Here is a 20842-nt window from a genome sequence, read left to right on the forward strand (position 1 = left end):
ATGACAACAGGAGAAAAAATTATGTATACATGTATGTGTAAGTGGGTCCCCATGCTGTACAGTGGGGGGGGGGGAAGCGTGTTGGGGGAACTAACAATAAAAAATAAATTAAAAAAAAAAGAAAGAAAAGGCACGCTAGCTTGAAAAACTAAGCAGACCTCAATTCTGATCTTAATTCTGCATAGGTGCGTTGTGATTTTTTTGTGGCCTAAGGCAATTTTGCCTTCCTGAACCGCTTTCCCCATTTTTTTTTTTTTTGTCTTTTTTTTTTTGCTATTTCTTGGGCTGCTCCCTCGGCATATGGAGGTTCCCAGGCTAGGGGTCTAATCGGAGCTGTAGCCACCAGCCTACGCCAGAGCCACAGCAACGCGGGATCCGAGCCGCCTCTGCAACCTACAGCACAGCTCACGGCAACGCCAGATCCTTAACCCACTGAGCAAGGGCAGGGATCGAACCCGCAACCTCATGGTTCCTAGTCGGATTCGTTCACCACTGCGCCACGACGGGAACTCCCACTTTCCCCATTTAAAAAATAAATAAATAGATAGATTTTACAATTGTGTTGGTGGTGGCAGCATGTGCTGTTCTTATTCAAATGTTGATCAGTACTTAGAAGGCCCTCTGAACACTCATTACTCCCAGAAATTCATAGAGGAGCCAGTTGCAAAGTCATGGCTTCTAGTGAGACAGACTTAACAAGGTGAAGTTTAGAGACCCAGGAATTAAAGTCCCATCATTACTTAAAAGCCAGTAATTTACTTTCAGATAAGATGGATGGTGTCCACTTCATTTTTATCTGGAGGATAATGGCGAAAATTGATTAAACAGTTCCCATGATAATGTATACATAGTAGTGTGCAGTGAAGAGAGTTCTGAACCAAGAAGCAGGTGGTCTAGCTCCAGCTCTGTAATTTAGTAGCTGTGTGACCTTGGGAAAGTCATTGGACTTTCATTTCAGTTCAATGAAAAAAGATTTTAAATTTAAATCTTGATTTTTTTTTTCCATTTATAAAAAGCAATGGAGGCCTTGATGATTCTGTATCTTCTACTTTCAACTTTGGAAAATATATCATTTGTTGGCTAATCCTACAACCACTTGCAATCTGATCCTTCTTACCTTTCTCTATTAAAGATCCTTAAAAAGCTAAGCACTTGCTTTCCTAGATTCCTCTGCAGTCTTAGTAAAGCATCCAACATAATGAGGACCAAGGAAATATAAATGGAAGCCTATTGAAGGTTTTGGGAAAACTTTTGCTTTCCTGATGAAAGAAACAGACGTGCTTAGGACACCCATTCCCACTTCTTCCTGCCCTCAATAGGGGCTTGATGCCTGGAGCTGTGATAGCCATTTTGTGAACATGAGGAACAAGCATGAATGTAAAAAGTTATCACTCTGAGGACAGAGGAGTAGAAAGTCAGAACAGGCAGAGGCTCGTGTGTAGATCACAAGGCGGCAGAATCCACACTGGCAGCTATTCACATTTGGAGTCCGATATGTGAAAAAAATAAACTCTATTAGTAGGACTGTCAATTTAAAAAGTATGCAGAACTTAAAAGTTGAGAGTTAAGTTCTCCTAGGGGCAAAATGAGGACTAGAGCCAGGAGGCAGCATTTCAGATAGCTCTGAGATGCTGCTCCAAAGAGGCAGGAGGGAAGGTCAGTATATGCATGATTCTGGTGAAGAGGAGGGTACATGCAACCAAGCACAGATTTTACAGAAGGTGGCTGCTGGTTTCATGAAGGTTACTGTGAGTCGCAAGGAGCCAACGTCACCATAAAGGATTTTAGTGCTTTTCTACATACAAGGAGATGCAAGAACTGGGCTTCTAAAATCTTCTCCTGAAAATATCTATCTATCTGAAAACTTGTTCTGCTGGTTTTCCCAGAGCACCTCACTCCTGATCTCCACCCTGAGCTCCTTTCAGGGGGTGTAGCCGCAGCTGTAGCGGCTCAAGATTCAATCCTTGTAGAGGCAGATGGCAAGTGCCAATCTCTTGTTAAGGGGGTATTCACTTGAAGCCAAAAACTTTTTTCTTTTTTTTTCCTTTTTTTTTTTTTTTTTTCTTTTTAGGACTGCAGGTGTGGCATATGGAACTTCCCAGGCTAGGGGTCAAATCGGAGCTGCAGCTGCCTGCTAACCCACAGCCACAGTAACGCCGGACCCAAGCTGCATCTGTGACCTACAGCTCAATGCAACGCCGGATCCTTAATCCACTGAGGGAGGCCAGAGATCAAACCCTCATCCTCATGGATACTAGTCGGGTTCACCTCTTTTGGCCCACAATGGGGACTCCCCCAAAACATTCTTAAATGAAACTTGCTAGGATTCCTACACACTTACCACAAAAAGAGGTTGTGGCCAGTCGGCTTCTCTCCAAAGGCGGCGCCCACTTACTCCACATCCCATGGCAGGCGGGGTAGGTCACACCCTGGCAAACAGTTGAAAATAGATCATTTGATTCAACTCCAGTTCCTTTTTATGTTTAAAACATGGACTTTGCTTATGTAACACTACAATACAAAAGTTCAACATATAGATACTAAATAATATGTGTCAGCTATTTTGATCCATGGCACAGATGCTGAAATTCAAATATCAGTTCAAGTGGAAGCATGGTGGGGAAAAGCAAGGGGGTCTTTATAGTTTGCATTACTATACAGTATCAGTGCAGAAAGGGACTTCCACAACCAGCTAGTCCACTCCCTCCTTTCAAGATAGAGAACCTAGGGCTCAGAGCCATTCAGTGACAAGCTCTAGTCTTCACGGCTGCTAATAAATATCATGTTCTTTCCACCACCTCAGTATTTTCCAAAGTGTGGAATATGTACTTCTAGTGGGACTACAGTTGGATTTAAGGTGCTACAACCATCTAGATTTTTATTATGATGATTACATATATATCCTAATATGCTTTAGAAAAAAATATAACTAGCACATCAAACACATGATATCAAAAATATTTTTGCTTATGATGAGGTTCTTTTATTTGGTTTTGTCTGGGTTTTAAGTAAATTGATCTAAGGAAAAACCATAAGCAAATAATAGTACGAATAGTTGTGCGGATGTGACAAAAGTGACAGAGCTTAGAGGTAAATGGCTGAGTTTGGGAAGCATTTCTCTACATCAGATGTTGGCAAACTGGGGCCAGATCTGGCCCACCACCTGTTTCTGTTTGGCCCTCAAATTAAGAATGGTTTTTATAGTTTTAAGTTGCCAGGAAAAAAAATTAAAAGACTATTTCCTGCCATGTAAAAATCATATGAAATTCAAATTTTAGCGTCTAAAAAGTTTTGCTGGAAAGTAGCCATGCCCACGTGTTTAAATATTGTCTCTGGCTGCCTTTGCACTACAGTGACAGCGTTGAGAAGTTGCAACTGCCCATAAGATGGCCAGCAAAGTCCAAAATATTTACCTTCTGGCTCTATATATGATACAACTTCCCTCACCAACTTAAATCTCCATGTAAGACTACAACCTTAGACATTGACAGATTTATTAATAAATTCATTTAAATTGTTTTAGTGGAAAGAGCCCTTGCTATGTGACCTATAGGTTTGGGGCTTCCGTTTCAAAATTTATTAAATGGTACGGGTTAGACTAAATTATCTCTAAGATCACTCCTGCCTCATCTGAACTTCTGCACTCTGTGAAATGGTCTTTTATTGTGCATAAATGTGGAATCACAGGAGGCATTTTAATCAAAGTATTCATAGCTGTGGCCATAACCAGAGGGTGGCCATAGCAGGACAAGGTGGAAGACAGGAAAACTTGAGCAAAGGGGATTTTCTCCAAACGCTGGCATTTCTAAAGGACCATGTTGCCTTCAGTGACATCAAAATTGCTTAAGAAAAGAATCTCCTACCTCGACGAGACCTTGCAAAATTCTGACACACATGACACAGCCGTAATGCACTCTGGCTGCAGAAGGAATGAACATGTTCAAGGTCGATGTTAAGAAGATGGCAGCTCCAAAGACCCTGAGACACCAAAACACTGTGTTACTGGCAGGCCCCCTGGTGGATACGACACATTCATTAAACACCAGGAATGAACCTAACCGTTCATGGAGGATCACTATAGAAATTAATAGAAAGAGAAACAGATGTTTTGTTAGCGTCTGGTGTGTTCCAAGTTAGAGTGTTGGCTTGCTTTGATTCCTGAGCCCCCGTCCCTGGACCAATCATGGGAAGGTGTTTGGCAGAACAGGTACAGGGATGACCTGGATGAGATCCTGAAGCTGGAGATAGACCCGCATGAGGCAGGCTTGCTGGAGGCCCACCATCTTTCTTGGTTCTGATCCATTCTGACCATTCCCTGGTTACTTCTGCATATTTGGGTTGGGTCTCCTGCTTCCCAATTCTGCTCACACTTTACCAGATGGGGATAAAGCCACCAACTCTCTGCCCAGTACCCTGTGCCTTCTCCTCCCCACTTGGACAGGAGTGTCCTGGGAAAAGAGAGCAGGCAGCATTTTCCTCCTTTCTCATATGTGTTACTGATGCTCCAGACTTTTTTACATGCTGGGAAATTATATTCTGTGTTATTTATCTTCAGATCAGAAGTATAAGCCTCAACCCCAGAGACCATAGGGACCAAAGTTTTTTCAATTTTTGAAAAGAATGCAGAACATTCCCGTTGTGGCACCTTGGAAACAAATCCAACTAGTATCCATGAGGATGCAGGTTCAATCCCTGGCTTAGCTCAGTGGGTCAGGGATCTGGTGTTGCCATGAGCCGTGGTCCCAGATGCAGCTTGGATCCTGCGTTGCTATGGCTGTGGCTGTGGCATAAGTTTCAATTTGACCCCTAGCCTGGAAACTTCTATATACTGCAGGGGCAGCCCTAAAAAACTAACTAACTAAATAAATAAATAAATAAATAATAAAATACAGCAGGTAAGTGACAATAAATAAAGGATGCAAATTAGGCAAGAACATATGTAAATTTGAGTCATGTTTACACATGTTTTGGAGACCTTATGGAGGTGCTTTCAAACTTTTTTGTCCTTGACCCATAAAACAAAATAAATTTTATATTGCAGCCCAACACGTATTCATACACAGAGGTAACTGAAACAAGTTTCAAAAACCAATACTTAAATGAGCAATGAGCTGAGATATTTTCACTTCTATTTGATTATCTTCTATTTCTATTTCTCTGTTTTTAGAAAATGCTCATTGGTAGATCACTGTATTAATTTTATTACCATCTAATGAGTGCTTTTTTTTAGAGTTTGAAAAAAAAATCACTTTATAAAACATACACATCACAACATATGTAAAGTCAATTACAATTAGAAGAGATCTAGAAATAATTAGTACACTCCCTTTCTGGTACATATACACACTACAAATGGCCATCATTTTATGTTTAAATAATTTTAGTGACAGAGCACTTGCTATGCCTTGAGGCAACTCCTTTTGTCCTGGACACTTTTTTTTTTTTTTTGGCCCTGTGGCATATGGAGTTCTGGGGTCAGAGATCAGATCCTAGCCATAGTTGTAACCTAAGTTGAGCTGCAGCAATTCGGGGTTCTTAACCCACTGTGCCGGGCCAGGGATTGAACCTGCGTCCTAGCGCTCCCAAGACACCATGGATCCCATTGCACCACAGCAGGAATGCCGCTTTTAATTGCTTAAGCACCTACTATAGAATCTCAAGGTAATTAAAGACATGAAAAACACTGTATGGTACAGAATGATATTAACATGATACATAGCAACACAGAATGCCATTTCACACATGAAGAAACTGAGGCTCAGAGGAAAAAAGAACTCAGGAGAGGTCACCAAGTGAGTTACTTAAGGTCCGGGAACTGTTTTTCCTGACTCAGAACCAATTGATCTGTTTACTACATAATTACTTAAAGAATTGCAAGATAGATTAGATTAGACAAAAAAAGTAAACAAGAAGAGACTCTTAAGAACAGGGTCAGACAAGATCCATGTCTGTGAATCACAGCTTTAGGAATGACTTCTGTCATTCTGAACCACTCAGTTGAGAGCCAATTATGCCTATTTTATGAGAGGACATAGTATGACCTAGGCAACACTCATGTTAAATCAGTTTCTCTTACCTGCTGGCAGCAAACTTATTTGAAATGAAACCACCTGGAATTTGTGTCACAATATAACCCCAGAAAAAAGATCCATGAATAAGGCCCACCGTCTCTGGATCCCAGTTGAATTGTGCTGTCTGAAAACAAGAAATCAGATACAGTTGGTTTATAAGAAAACACTTGGCTGCCATTGTTCCCTGATGAGCCAACATCATTAGAAAGATCCCCACGACATCTTTCTTCCGTTTTTTTTCAACAAATATTTATGAAGGGCCACCTGCGTGCTTGGGTCATATGACACAGCAAAGTCCCTGCTGTCACGTCTAGAGATTGTGCACAAACTTAAAAAATATAGAGAGAGGTATGTATCAAATAATGATGGGTACTAAAAAGAAATAAAACAATTTATAAAGAAAACAAAAATAGGTTCTGAGTTTACTAGGTTTTTACTAGGTTATTCAGATACCAGTTTAGTGAGAGTAGAAATAGAATGAGTCTTAAGACTCTCTCTCCCTCTCTCTCCCTCTCTCTTTTTTTTTTTTTTTTTTTTTTTTTTTTTTTTGCTTTTGATTTTCAGGTCTTCACTTGAGGCATATGGAAATTCCCAGGCTCCTAGGCTAGGGGTTGAATCAGAGCTGTAGGTCCTGGCCACAGCCACAGTCACAGCAACTTGGGATCTGAGCTGTGTCGAATCAGAGTTATAGCCGCTGGCCTATGCCAGAGCTCACCACAATGCCGGATCCTTAACCCACTGAGAAAGGCCAGGGATCGAACCCACAACCTCATGGTTCCTAGTCGGATTCGTTTCTGCTGCGCCACGACAGAAACTCCTCTCATTTCTTAATGAGGATAATAAACCTGTTCTACCTACCCATAGGATGTGTGCGGATAAACAGCATGAGAATTTCTAGTAGGTTATTCCTCTGTGTAGAGTTTTTGCATTTAACACATTAGGACAGTGCCTGGAACATAGTCTAGACTCAAAAAATGTTAGCAGCAACTGCTGTTATGACAATGGCAACAAAATACCCTTCCACAACTCTCAGGCCTTTGAAAACGTGATTCTCCAAGGCTAGAATGGCTTTCCTCACTTTCTTACCCAGGCAAAATAACATCCTTTTCAGACTCCTTGCAAGCATCCCTTCCTCTGACAAAGCTCCTCAACTGTCCTGAATTGAAATGGTCACTTTTCCTCTGCTTGGACCCCCAGGACCTCTGCTCTTGAAGCCATTATTCACTGATGATCCAACATCACAACTGTGGGAAGCTGTTGCACCACCACTGTTCTCAAACTAGCCATTCCCGTGTCCATTTCCCATACGGGGTAGCCGGTAACCCCTAAGGTGGCACCCATGTCCTTTTGACTTTATAGCCTCAGTACCTAAAACAAATGCCTGTCACATAAAAGGTGCAAGTAAAGATTTGCCAAACAAATGAAGAAATGAATCGCTTTGTATTTGTAAAGCATTGACATCAAAATGCAAAATGTTGCTATTAGTGCAGTAATGATTCTTAATTGTCAACATGCTACATCTTATAAACTTGCATCACAGTTTATTTTCATCTCACAAATTGCTATGTATTTATTTTCTCATTCATTCACCATGCACCTCATGCCTCCTGTGTGCCAGGTCAGGGGATAGAGAGTATAAATACAAACTCAAGTAAGTACTGCCTTTCTTCCAGGCGATCACAGGCTAGATGACATTGGCCTGTGCTCTGTACGGTCATTCCCATTTTGCAGATTAGGAAATTGAAGCTCAGGAGTAAAACAGAAGTAGGAATCAGTCATTCACATCAGCTCAGCAAATTTTTATTTCATGCTACTATGTACTATGTGTCACACCTTAATCTAGGAACTGGGGATACAGCAGTGGACGCAGTAGTAATTGCTGTTCTCACAGGATGCCAGTGGAGATGGCAGAAAGGAAACGAGTGCATACAGTGTGAGATGGCGATTAGTGATGAGAAATATACAAATAAATAGATCAGGGAAGGGGACAGGAAGTATTGGGAAGGAGCGATTTTAGATAGAGTGGCCAGGAAAGGCTTCACTGAGGAGGTGATTTTTGAGTAAAGCCCTAAATAAAGTAAGCGAGTAAGTCATGCTATTCATTATCTGACAAGAAAGCTTTCCATGCAGAGAAATAGCAAGTGGAAATGCCCTGAGGTAGGGATGTGTCGTGTGTTAGAAGAACAGCAGGAGGTCACTTTAACTGGAGAGTAAGGGGTGAGGGAGAGGATAGTAGGAGTTAAAAGAAAAGAGACTCAAATGACAAAAGGGGAGTTCCCATTGTGGCTCAGCAGTCACAAACGCCACCAGTATCCATGAGGATATGGGTTCAATCCCTGGCCTCGCTCAGTGGGTTAAGGATCCAGCAGTGCCATGAGCTATGGTGTAGCTCACAGACACAGCGCAGATCTGGCATTACTGCAGCTGTGGCATAGGCCAGTGGCTGCAGCTCCAATTCAACCCCTAGCCTGGGAACTTCCATACGCCATGGGTGCAGCCCTAAAAAAAAAAAAAAAAAAAAAAAAGGCCAAAGGCCTTTTACATCATCACAAGAATCTTGGCTTTTTGTCAAAGAGAGATGGAAACCACTAGAAGCTTTAAGTAAAAGAGAGACATGATTTTGTTAAGACATTTTCTATATATTGCATCCATTAATCCTTACAACACCTGGACACCTGGAAGTAATTTTTATTAGCCTTTTTTTTTTTTTTTTTTTTTGGAGAAGAGAAAATTGAAGCTTAGGGGAATTAATTTACTTGCCCAAGGTCATACAATCAGTTTCAAAGAGAGCCAAAATCAAGACCTACCATACACAAAAAGCTATATTCTTTCCACTGCTGTGGAGACTTGACTTTCTCACTGAGAAGCAGAGACTAGACTTCTTTGCCTTGAGTCACAGAATGACCCAAGAAACCAAGGATCCAAGACAGGGATCCACTCCATCCAGCAGCTAATTATCAATCACATTGTCCCTTGTTCATGGTCTTTCTCTCTGAAGGAATGGTGCTTTTGTGTATTGCAAATGATACCTGAAGAGCACTTGCACCTGCCAAGAACTGACTTTCATTATCACTTGAACCCATTAGAATCCTAATAGCCCCATGCATGAACCATTACTATAAGCCCGCACTGTGTCAGGTACATGTTACGCTGAAAAAAAAAAAAAAAAAAAAGGCCGCCAAAAGGCATACCCACCAAATCCCTGGAATCCATGAATGCTGCCTTATTTAGGAAAAGGGTTTTGCTGATGTGATAGTCAAAAAGCTTGAAATGAGTTATCCTGGATGATCTAGCTGGGCCCTAAATCCAGTGACAAACATCCTTGTAGGAAAAAGGCAAGGAAGATTTGAGACAGAAGAGGAGGAGAAGATGCTCAGAGAGGGGAAGGCTAAGTGAAGATGGAGGCAGAGACTAGAGCTCTGTTGCCACAAGCCAAGGAACTCCTGGAGCCACCAGAAGCTGGAAGAGGCAAGGAAGGATTCCCCCCTAGAGCCCTTTGGGGGAATGTAGCCCTGCTGACACCTTGATTTGGACTTCTGGTCTCCATAACTGAGAGTACACGTTTCTGTTGTTTAATCCACCCTGTTCATGGTAATTTGTTATAGCAGCCTTAGGAAAATAATATAGACATATAACATATTAGCACCAAATTATCCAATTTTATCTGCAAAGCAGGCCTTTTATCCCATTTCACAATAAGGCAAAGAGGGTGAGCAAAGAATTGCTAGAAATGGGAGTTCCCACTGCGGCTCCATGGGTTAAGAACCCAATTAGTATCCATGAGGATGCAGGTTCGATCTCTGGCCTTGCTCAGTGGATTAAGGATCCAGCATTGCTGTGAGCTGTAGTGTAGGTCACAGATGTGGCTTGGATCCTGAGATGCTGTGGCTGTGGCTCAGGCCAGCAGCTGCAGCTCCAATTCAACCCCTAGCCTGGGAACTTCCATATGCAGCAGGTGCAGGCCTAAAAAAGAAAAAAGAAAAAGAAAAAAAATTCTCTAGAAACATCACTTCCTCCCTCCCTGCTCACATTTCCTCCTGAGAGGATTTTCTGTCTCCCCCTTAGCACCCTGAGCCTCTCCCCGGCTGACTGGACACTTGAATAGAGGGAGTCAAGGCATAGGCTGAACTCAGCCCACCAGCCTCTCTCTCCCTCCTCTCTGGTCTGAAGCCAGAGATTTTAGTGAGACAATACAGGATACTTGAACTGAAACAAGTCCAAATGGAGTCAGGGCCACATAAGTCAGCTCCCCAGCAAGGCCAAGGCTCACGAAACTTCAGCTTTAGAGGGCAATGAGAAGCCATGGGAAAGGGGAAAAAAAAAAAAAAAAAAAACAGTCCATGGAGAGACCTGAAAGAATGGCACAGACTCAGAGAGGATAGTTTCAAGACCCTGTACAGTAAGCAAGTTGGAGACACTTGCTAAGTGTTTCTTAGCATCCGTGAGGTTCAGCTCCACTCTCCCTTCGTGTCTCCCCTTCCTCCCCACAGTGGAGTGCAGCCCAGATTTCAACCCCACCTCAGGCGGGGCTCCCCCTGTCCAGGGCACAGCCTACACAAACATACACAGCAGACTGCTTTCTGCCCTTCGTGCTCATGAGACTCCCCTACAGCCCCCCATAACTTCCTTTTTAACTTGGGTTGGTTTCCCTGAATTTCTGTTCTTTGCAACAAGCAATCCTTGACCAGGACACAAGGGCAACTTGCTCAAGGTCCCAGAGATAATAAACAACAGAGTCAAGCTGGAAACTAGGTCTGGCCAATTCCAAAGCCCAATTCTCCTTCACCCTCCAGGGCTCATGATTCATGAGAGGGAGTTTGGACTTTCCCTGATAGTAATGAGAACTAATTTCAAAATTTCTCAAACTTTAGTAACTTATTGCATACCACATGCCCGACACTGTTCTGATTTACACGTTTTAAAATTTGTAATTATTAAACTAAAAATGATTATTCACACCTCAACTAAAACAATCCTTTATACCATTCTTAGGCTATATGCCACTTATTTGCAAGAACTACTTACTCATACATCTTACTCCTCTCCCTCTCCCTGTTGAAAATAAGGATTTCACAATAACTCTGTGCAAAATATCTGCTTTTGCTCCCATAAAACCAAACAAAGAAAAATACCAGCCATTGAGAGCCTTTTTTTTTTTTTTTTTTTTTTTTTTTTTGTCTTTTTGTCTTTTTGCTATTTCTTGGGCCACCCCTGCGGCATATGGAGGTTCCCAGGCTAGGGCTTGAATCGGAGCTGTAGCCACCGGCCTACGCCAGAGCCACAGCAACGCGGGATCCGAGCCGCGTCTGCAACCTACACCACAGCTCACAGCAACGCCAGATCCTTAACCCACTGAGCAAGGGCAGGGACCAAACCCGCAACCTCATGGTTCCTAGTCGGATTCGGTAACCACTGTGCCATGGCGGGAACTCCTGAGAGCCTTTCTTAACACAATTACTGAGATTTTTGTCATTGGGTTGAACATGCTCAGATGCTCAGATGCTCAGATGGTACCTAAACTTTGTTCTGTTTGGATAAGAGAGAAATGGCCTGCTGTAAATTGGAGCTTTCAAAAGCTACTAAACTCCAACTTTTAAGGCCAGAGAAAAGGATGTAAAGCCTATTTTAGATTTTGATCAGTTTCTCTAACTCTCCAGAAAGCAAAACCATAGAAACTAAAGAACACACACAGCATTGTTCCTTAGGTTTATCAAAATGTCTTTTCCGGGAGTTCCCATTGTGGTGCAGCAGAAATGAATCTGACTAGTGTCCATGAGGATGCAAGTTCGATCCCTGGCCTCGCTCAGTGGGTCAGGGCTCGGTGTTACAGCTGTAGCTCCGACTCCACCTCTACCCTGGGAACCTCCATGTGCTATAGGTTTGGCCCTAAAAAGCAAAATAAAATAATAATAATAAAGTAAATTCTATTGACCTAAACAACAAACAAATGCAAACAAGCATCTCATTTTAATCCAGGCCTCAGCAGACAAGCTTAATCAGTTGCCTTTACCCACAAAAAGCTACATGAATACATGTAATACACATCTGAAATCTTGCTAATATATAATCATTCTTTTTTTTTTAAGTTTAACAAAGAATTTTATTTTAAGCAACATTGCAGCATGATTCTATGATTTGTCCATGCCATTTGGCAAACCAACCATAAATTCCAAACCAAGACTTTAGTACCAGCTTCTAAAATGTATAGGGTTTATGTCTCATTTATACATTTATTATCCCCAAGTGAAATAATGAAAGTATATGTTTAATTGCATTTATGTTTATACACAGACTTTATTTACCTGTATGTAATATTTACTATTACGCACATAAATACACTTGTGGTTCTTACAATCCAAATGTAGCTAGCCTTCTCATTTTGAAAATGAGAAAGAAGCATAAAACTTATGAAATATGAGTTCCCATCATGACTCAGCGGAAACAAAGACTGGCATCCATGAAGATGCAGGTTCGATTTCTGGACTTGCTCAGTGGGTTAAGGCTCTGGTGTTGCCGTGATCTGTGGTGTAGGTTGCAGATGTGGCTTGGATCCCGAGTTGCTGGGGCTCTGGCATAGGCCGGTGGCTACAGCTCCAATTCAACCCCTAGCCTGGGAACCTCCATATGCCTTGGGTATGGCCCTAAAAAGACAAAAAAGGCCAAAAAACAAACAAACAAACAAACCTTGCAAAATAGGTGCTAGGATTTATCTGTAAATCATTATTTAAAAAAAAAAATGCATGACATGGTCCCTCACACCTCTCCGGACTCCCATCCCCCACCCCCCAAAATAAACAACCAGGATATCTTTTTAGAACAGATTCAGCTGTGGCATCAAAAAGAAAATGGTTAGAAGCTCCATGGTGCCCTTTTCTTCTGACAGAACAATCTCTCAGCTGAAAAGAAAAAGAAAAAGAAAAAAAAAGCTTGCAGGCCAACGAAAGACTTGTTTTTAATGAATTGAAATCAAATTTTTTTCCAAACCAGTGCTTGGCAGGAACTGTTTCAGGTAACGCTTATAGATGTGGCATGAAAGAAAGCATTCTGCAACCAAGTCTAGAAAACAACACACACCGCAGCCCCCTCTTGGAGATCTTCATGGGACACAGCACAGCAAAGGCTCCCATTTCATGCAACACCTTCTTCACAGCTCAACCTGCAGAACAATGATTTCCCAGGCACTGGTTTTAGAAACTCTGATCTAAATTTTTCTCCAAATATGAGCAGGAACTGGAAAACTATTACATGCCTCTGCAGATGGATGGATTTCCACACGAGCCACTCCAGTGTGTGTGTGTGTGTTCAATGCAATGAAATATGTATACCTTGGGGATCCACTGGGCATACATTTTCCTTTTATTCTCCCATAACCTGAATATTTCTTAGGCCTACCATTTAAAAAACAGGAGTTCCTGTTGTGGCTCAGTGGAATGAACCCAGCTAATATCCATGAGGATAAGGGTTCAATCCCTGGCCTTGCTCAGTGGGTTAAGGATCTGACATTGCCACGGCCATGGCACAGGCTGGCAGCTGCAGCTCCCATTCAACCCCTCGCTTGGGAACTTCCATGTGCTGTGGCTGCAGCCTTAAAAAGAAAGAAAAAATAAAAATAAATAAAATACAGTAACTGGTTTCCTTTACAATCCTGTCTTCTATTTTAAGAATTTAAAGGATTATTTCAGTTATGGCCAAAAGAACTCCTACCATAGACAGACACTGACCTGAATTTCTGGTTTTCCATCAACGTAAACAGTGCTGTTGTTGACCATTTCCACGATGGCTACTCCAAGATTGCACCGAATGCCAAAGGAAATGCAGAATCCCAGCCCACTCATGATGGCAATGATGTAACGCTTGGGGACACCACAGCAGTGACAGTCACAGAGTGGGGGTCTCTGCCTGGATGTCTGCACAGGCCTTCCTTCTTCATTCAGTTCCATGTTACCTTCTTCTTCACTGGTTCCATCAATTTTTCTACAGTGGAAAAACAAGGGGCAAAGAAAGACGAGGATTATAGAAAACAAACAAATAAACAAAATAAGTGTACCAAGAAAAAAGGGAAACCCGGAGTGTGTTCCAGCCTGCACCTTTAACCTAATTATCACCACCATCATCATCATCATCATTACTAAAAGAAATTATAATGGCTAAAATCACTGACATTCTGGATTCTGTGCTATACCCCTCACAGCCATTAAGTTTGTTTAATCTCCTAACAACCACACGATGTAGATAGTGTTATATTTTCCTTTTTAGATGAGGAAACTTAGGTCCTCTGCTGTGGGAATAGAAGCCCAGGTCCAGAGTTTGTGTCCTCAGCAACATGCTTCACTGAATTTCTTGCTGAGAGAGTATCCACAGACTTCATTCACATTACATGACCCAGCTCATTATTATGTTTGACCTTAATTTTAATGTCACTTGAAGCTTGTTAGATATGCAGTAGAAAATTCATTTGCAGATTCTTTTTCTTTCTTCTTCTTTTTCTACGTCTTAATAAAATGCTAGAAGGAGGTAGGGAGATACATTTTCTTTTTTTTCCTTCTTTTATTTAAATATAGTTGATTTAAAATGTTGTGTCAATTTCTGCCATACAACAAAGTGACCCAATCATACATATGTATACATTCCCTTTCTTATATTATCTTCCATCATGGTCTATCCCTGAGACTGGATATAGTTCCCTGTGCTATACAATAGGACCTCCTTGCATATTCATTCTAAATGTAATAGTGGAGTTCCCGTTGTGGCGCAGTGGTTAGCGAATCCGACTAGGAACCATGAGGTTGCGGGTTCAGTCCCTGCCCTTGCTCAGTGGGTTAACGATCCAGCGTTGCCGTGAGCTGTGGTGAAGGTTGCATACGCGGCTTGGATCCCGAGTTGCTGTGGCTCTGGCGTAGGCCGGTGGCTACAGCTCCGATTAGACCCCTGGCCTGGGAACCTCCATATGCCGCCCAAGAAATAGCAACAACAACAACAACAACAACAACAACAACAACAAAAAAGACAAAAGACTAAATGTAATAGTTTGCATCTACTAACCCCAAACTCTCCATCCATCCCACTCCCTCCCCCTCTTTCCTGGCAACCACAAGTCTGTTCACATTTTCTATCACAGTATACAATCAGTTGGTTGTGTGTCCTTTCTTATTTAGGTGGTTCTTCTATGATCCTCAGGCACTTTTCAACTGGATGGTGGGATTTCTCACTGAGTTCTATAAATTCAGATTATGTTATGTCCCTTACAGTGAATTTACCCTCTTCTTTTAAAAAAAAAAAAAAAGTAACTGGGCAAACTGAACTCTATCTGTTATAAAAGGAGCTCTTTGCACGCTCTCACATATTGTAGCCCTTCTGAGGATGCCCAATTAAGGTCCAAGTCTTTGTAAAAATAAGCAAAGCTTATAAGTTTTCATAAATATTGGCTAATAGCTAATATGTTTCACAGAATAGAACGAAACATGAATAATTTTCCCACCAATTCATAGAGAAGATAATCTTAGTATCTTCTTATTGCTCGAGCAAGTGAGGTTAAAGCACGTGTAGAGGGAAGCAAATATACTGGATTTAATCCAGTTCATCAGATGTTTATTGAGTGCCTACTGTGTGTCAGACACTGTGCCAAGTGTTGGGGAATAATAAAGAAAGTGACCTGTTCTCTGCCTTTCTTTAGCTCTTACGCTGTTGGGAAAGAAAGACACATACACAAGCAGATGTAACTACCGGGTAATGCAAGTTTTGTTGAAATCAAAGTGAAGAGCAATCGTAAAAAAAGGAAAAGGAACTTTCAGTTTCAATTTGAGAGCTCAGAGAGACAGATTAATAAATGTGCAAGAATATGAAGTAATCAGAAGAGAACGTCCCAGTGTACTTACCTATCTTGCATTTATGCTGATGTGTTCTACCTTTTCTTCTATGGTTGTCCATGTTTCTATCCAAGAGCAACCTCTCCCTGGACACTAGATCTCATGCCCTCTCATCTACTCAAGGACATCCCCACCCTCGCATTTCATCAATCATTTTCTCCTCTCCCCTAGATCATTCCTATGGTCTACAGGTAGGCTCTTCTTTCTCTCACATTAAAATTTAAAATAAAGACACTTTCAGCCACCCCAATATTTCTCACCTTCTTTTTATTAAAAACAACATCAACAACAAAACCTCAGAAGTCACTGTCTTCAATTCCCTTTATCCCATTTTCTCTTGGACTCACTCCAACCAAGCCCCCCTAACCTGCCCACCCAAGCTGTTCTTCTTAGGGACATCAGTGCCCTCCATGGGAGCCAACCCAAAGGTTATTTCCAGTCCTCAGCTAATCACCCTATCAGCTGTACTAGGCACTATGGATTACTCTTTCTTCCTTGACTACTTTGTTTCCTTTCAGAAAACCACATTCACATGGTGTTCCTCCTAATGCCCTGACCACTCCTTCTGTTTTGTCTCTTAAACTGATTCCTTACTTACTCACCCTGTAAACACTGGAATGCTCAGAACTCAGTTTACAGATCTCTTTTGTTTTCTAGGTATACTTACTAAGTAACCTCACTCATCTCTGGGTTTTAGATGTCCCGCATATCCCGACAGATCCCAATTTTCATATTGAGTCTTATTTGACATCCTCTTGGACATATGCTTGCCATCTCAAACTTAACATGTCCAAACTGAGTTCTCCTTGAAAAAAAAATCCTGAGTCTTTCCCATTCCAAGACAAGTTTGTTCCTTTGGTTGCTCAGGCAAAAGACTTGCTGTCATCCTGGATGCATTTCTTCTCTAATCCGTGTCCAATCTATGAACCAGTGTCCCTTAGTCTGGATGTTTACTCTTCCACTTATTCAGCTGTGTGACTTTGGCCTAGTTGACCTCTCTAGGCTTCAGTTTTTTTTCATCTGTATCCTAGAAATTATAATCATAATTTCTTCGTCATGGGGATGTTTTTAGGACTGTCAGAAGCGAATTACCAGAGATCATTTTGAGCACAACTTGACACAGGTGAAAACTCAATATATGCCAGTTACTTTTATTACATCAATTAATCTTCATAACCATTTAATGAGTCCACCCTGGTAGGCCGAACATTGATGCCATTCACTGCCATTTATATTGGCGTCTAAGAGTTATTTGGATCATAAGACTGTTTATTATGTACAGCCCCTTTGCTCTCCATGAATTTCTGGTATCAGAATATATATAATATGAATACCATGGAAAACTGATGCTGTAATATTAAACATTATTACAATAGTATTACTATTATTCACTAAAACAGGGATATAATAACAACCCTAGCATTTATATGAAGCAAATTCCATTCCCCTCTGTATTTTCCTGTCCCTACACTTTCATATAATGATCTTATTTAATGGATAGAACAGCTCAGTGAGACAAGAAATCAAATATGTCCATTTGACACAAATTATGACTGTAGTTCACAAAGCAAGATTGGATTGGCCAAGACCACAGCCAGTAGAGGGTGGAGGCAAGATGCGAAGCCTTTTTCCTGGCTGTCCAGCCAGGTTCCCTTTCATATGAGTTTCCCAGCTCACCTGGCTGTGTTCTGTCTCCATGATCTTCCTGAGTTACTTTGTTATCTGCATTCTGTTATTCTGTAGCCCTTGCCCAGCCACAATGGACCATCCAGCAGAGGAGAATACTTAAGAGAAAGGGCTCTGGAATGAGAGGTGCTGAGGGCTGTTTCCCCCACATGCCAGCTTTGTAACTTTGGCTCTAAGTTACTTGCCCACTTCAGTCCACAATATTCTGGTATTAGTTTGCCAAAGCTGCCATATCAAACTACCATAGACTGAGTAGTTTAAACAAGAGAAAACTTTTCTCACACTTCTGGAGGCCAGAAGTCCAAGATTAAGGTGTTGACAGGGGTCATTCCTTCTGAGGCTTCTCTCCTTGGCTTGTAGGTACCTACCTTCTTGTGTCTTCATGTCATCTTCCCTCTGTGTAACTCTGTGCCCAAATTTCCTCTTCCTATAAGGACACCACTCATGTGGATTAGGGTCCAAACTAATAACTTCATTTTAATTTAATCACCTCTTTAAAGACCCTGTCTCTGAATACACTCATATTCTGTAGTACTGAGAGTTAGGATGTCAACATACAAATCTGGGGGGAATACAATTCAGTTCACAGCCATTGCCATCTCTAAAATGGGCTAATGAGGAGCTCTTGTTGTGGCTCAGCAGGTTAAGAACACAGGGATGCAGGGTTCAATCCGGGGCCTCACTCAGTGGGTTAAGGATCTGGCATTGCCACAAGCTGCAGTGTAGGTTGCAGACAAGGGTGGGATCCCACGTTGCTGTGGCTGTGGTGGAGGCCAGCAGCTGCAGCTCCAATTTGACCCCAGCCTGGGAATTTCCATATGCCTCAGGGGCAGCCATAAAAAGAATTTAAAAATTAAAATAAAATGGGCTAATAATCAGAGCTATCTCATAAGGTTTTTTAATGACTAAATGATATGACACATGTAAATTATTTAGTGCAGTGCCTGCTCCACAAAAGAGCTTTCTACCAATAAATGCTAAGTACTGTTATTGTTGCTATTAATAAAACTGTTTCCAGCCACAAACTTAGCATCTCTCTACATGCATATAGATGCTTTGGATGAAGGGTAATATAGATTAACATTTTCAGGTGCTATGGGGTCTTGAGGATCTTAACTGAAGACAGACCCAGCGGCTGTGCTCTGAGTGCACCAGGCCTTTGGCTTGAGGACCACACTTCTCACAGGCTGCTCACCAGCAAGCATGGAGCATGGCAGGGATTTAAGGCAGACCCTTTTCTGCAACAGGCACAACTCCTCTGACAGATGACTCACTCCAAGATGCCCACTGGCCTTGTCAAAATTTCCCAATACTGTGGTGGAGTCTGAGACACTTCCTACCTAATCTTTCCTCTTTCCCACTCTCCTCTGCCTATAGCATGTCATCTGAATGCTTTCCCAGCCTTCCACAGCCCCTTCCGCTTTTCCCTCAGTAAATCTCTTATGCATCTATTCCAGTTTTTGCCATCTGGGATGTCCTGAGAGTTTCCAGAGGGAAGACACAGCAGCATGGAGGTGGGGGATGGAGAGGAAGGAAGAAGAGTGATAAAGGAGAGATATTCCCCAAGGTGGGAAGCGTGGGCTCCTCAAGTAGAAGGATCATTAGCTGAAGCCACCTCTTCCAGTGCATTCCCCAGTTCGAAACAGGAGGGGAGAAGCTGCGGAGAGGAGACTTGGGTACTGGGTCTCAGTTTCCCTTGCCTGAAGTTGCAGCTGAGTCACCAGACATCATGTGACCATGAGACCAGGAACGAACATGGGCCAACCATTAGAGGAAGCTCCTGAGTCACGTGTGAGTCCTTTACGCAACCTGAATCACCCAAATCTTCACTTGCACCAGGCTGGGGACTGAGTCAGATTTGATTTGTTTTAAAAACAGTACAGTGGTGAGACTTTACTTGTGGTGTAGCCAAGTTGCTCAGAGAGGAAGATTCCAAACCACCTCACCCTGATAATGAACAAACCAGGCTTCGTGGAAGTCGGACAACACAGGTTTGATCACCAGCTCTGCCACCTACGTCCTAGCTATGTGACTTCAGGCAAGTAATGGGGCCTTTTTGCATCTCACATTTCCTCCTCTGTAAAATGAATGTAATATTTGTCTCACAGTGCAGTTGTTAGGATTAAATGAGCCATTACTACCAAGAGGAAAAGTATCACCACCAATAAATAGGTCAGTATTGGTTCAGTGTTAGGGCCTGTACCATTCTGAATGTTTCCTAAGCACTTCATACATTCCTCTGTTGATGCATTCATCACATGGAGCTAGTTATTTGTTTTCATCAGCACCGTCGGTGTGCAGCAAATATTTGTTGATTTGAGAACATGAATGAATGAAAGTCTCTCCAGTCCATTGTGAGCCTGATGAGGGCAGGAGCCATTTCTTCCTCATCTTTATTCCCAGGGCCCAGCATGTGCCTGGACACATGAATCTCTAGCCAATGGAATGGAATTGATGGATGAGTTTTGGGCATCACTCCTGATTTGAAGCTCTTACCCACAGAGGCAAGCATCTATTCATCCATGCCCAGAGACAAGTTATTTTTTTAAAGGGGTTTGGGGCTTTAAGAATACATGAGAAGGAGTTCACGTCATGGTGCAGTGGTTAACAAATCCGACTAGGAACCATGAGGTTGCGGGTTTGGTCCCTGCCCTTGCTCAGTGGGTTAAGGATCCGGCGTTGCCGTGAGCTGTGGTGTAGGTTGCAGACGCAGCTCGGATCCTGCATTGCTGTGGCTCTGGCGCAGGCCAGTGGCTACAGCTCCGATTGGACCCCTAGCCTGGGAACCTCCATATGCCGCGGGAGCGGCCCAAAGAAATAGCAAAAAGATAAAAAAAAAAAAAAAAAAAAAGAATACATGAGAAAAAGGAACTCCTTTCTTAAAAAATGGAGGACTGGCTTTCCTGTGTGGTTCAGTGGGTTAAGGATCTGGCATTGCCATGGCTTTGGCTGAGGTTCCATCCCTGGCCCAGAAACTTGTGCATGCCGGGTACATGACTAAACAAAACAAAACAAAACAACTGGAGGACTTTAATTATCCATAAGAGTTGCTTACCATATTTGGTTTTCTTCTGGTGTTGGCCTACAGTTGGTCTTTTAGATCGAAGACTCTTGAGTCTTTCTAGGGTGAGGTCTGTCACTGCTGTTTCTCCACATACAGATAGGCTGTAGTCCCTGAGCTGGGCTGCTGGCTGTTTATCCACTAGACAAGACCACTGT

At 42.2% G+C, this 20842-nt stretch overlaps 1 protein-coding gene across 3 annotated transcripts in view; it reads right to left on the minus strand.

Moving 5' to 3' along the window:
* The window catches only part of SLC17A8 (solute carrier family 17 member 8), a 67843-nt gene that overhangs the window by 24512 nt on the left and 22489 nt on the right, over positions 1-20842 (minus strand). For all 3 annotated transcript variants that reach the window (XM_084957494.1, XM_084957493.1, XM_084957492.1), the window contains 4 exons: positions 13793-14045; positions 6077-6195; positions 3864-3978; positions 2342-2429 (listed from right to left, as the gene is read on the minus strand). In XM_084957494.1, the coding sequence (XP_084813620.1) occupies positions 2342-2429; positions 3864-3978; positions 6077-6195; positions 13793-14045 (575 nt within the window). The remainder of the gene's footprint in view (positions 1-2341; positions 2430-3863; positions 3979-6076; positions 6196-13792; positions 14046-20842) is intronic.

Source organism: Sus scrofa, chromosome 5, assembly GCF_054392235.1.
Source record: "Sus scrofa isolate SSC_HxYL_T2T_F1_AM1 chromosome 5, Sscrofa_HxYL_maternal_Yorkshire_Landrace_v2.0, whole genome shotgun sequence".
Classification (NCBI taxonomy): domain Eukaryota; kingdom Metazoa; phylum Chordata; class Mammalia; order Artiodactyla; family Suidae; genus Sus; species Sus scrofa.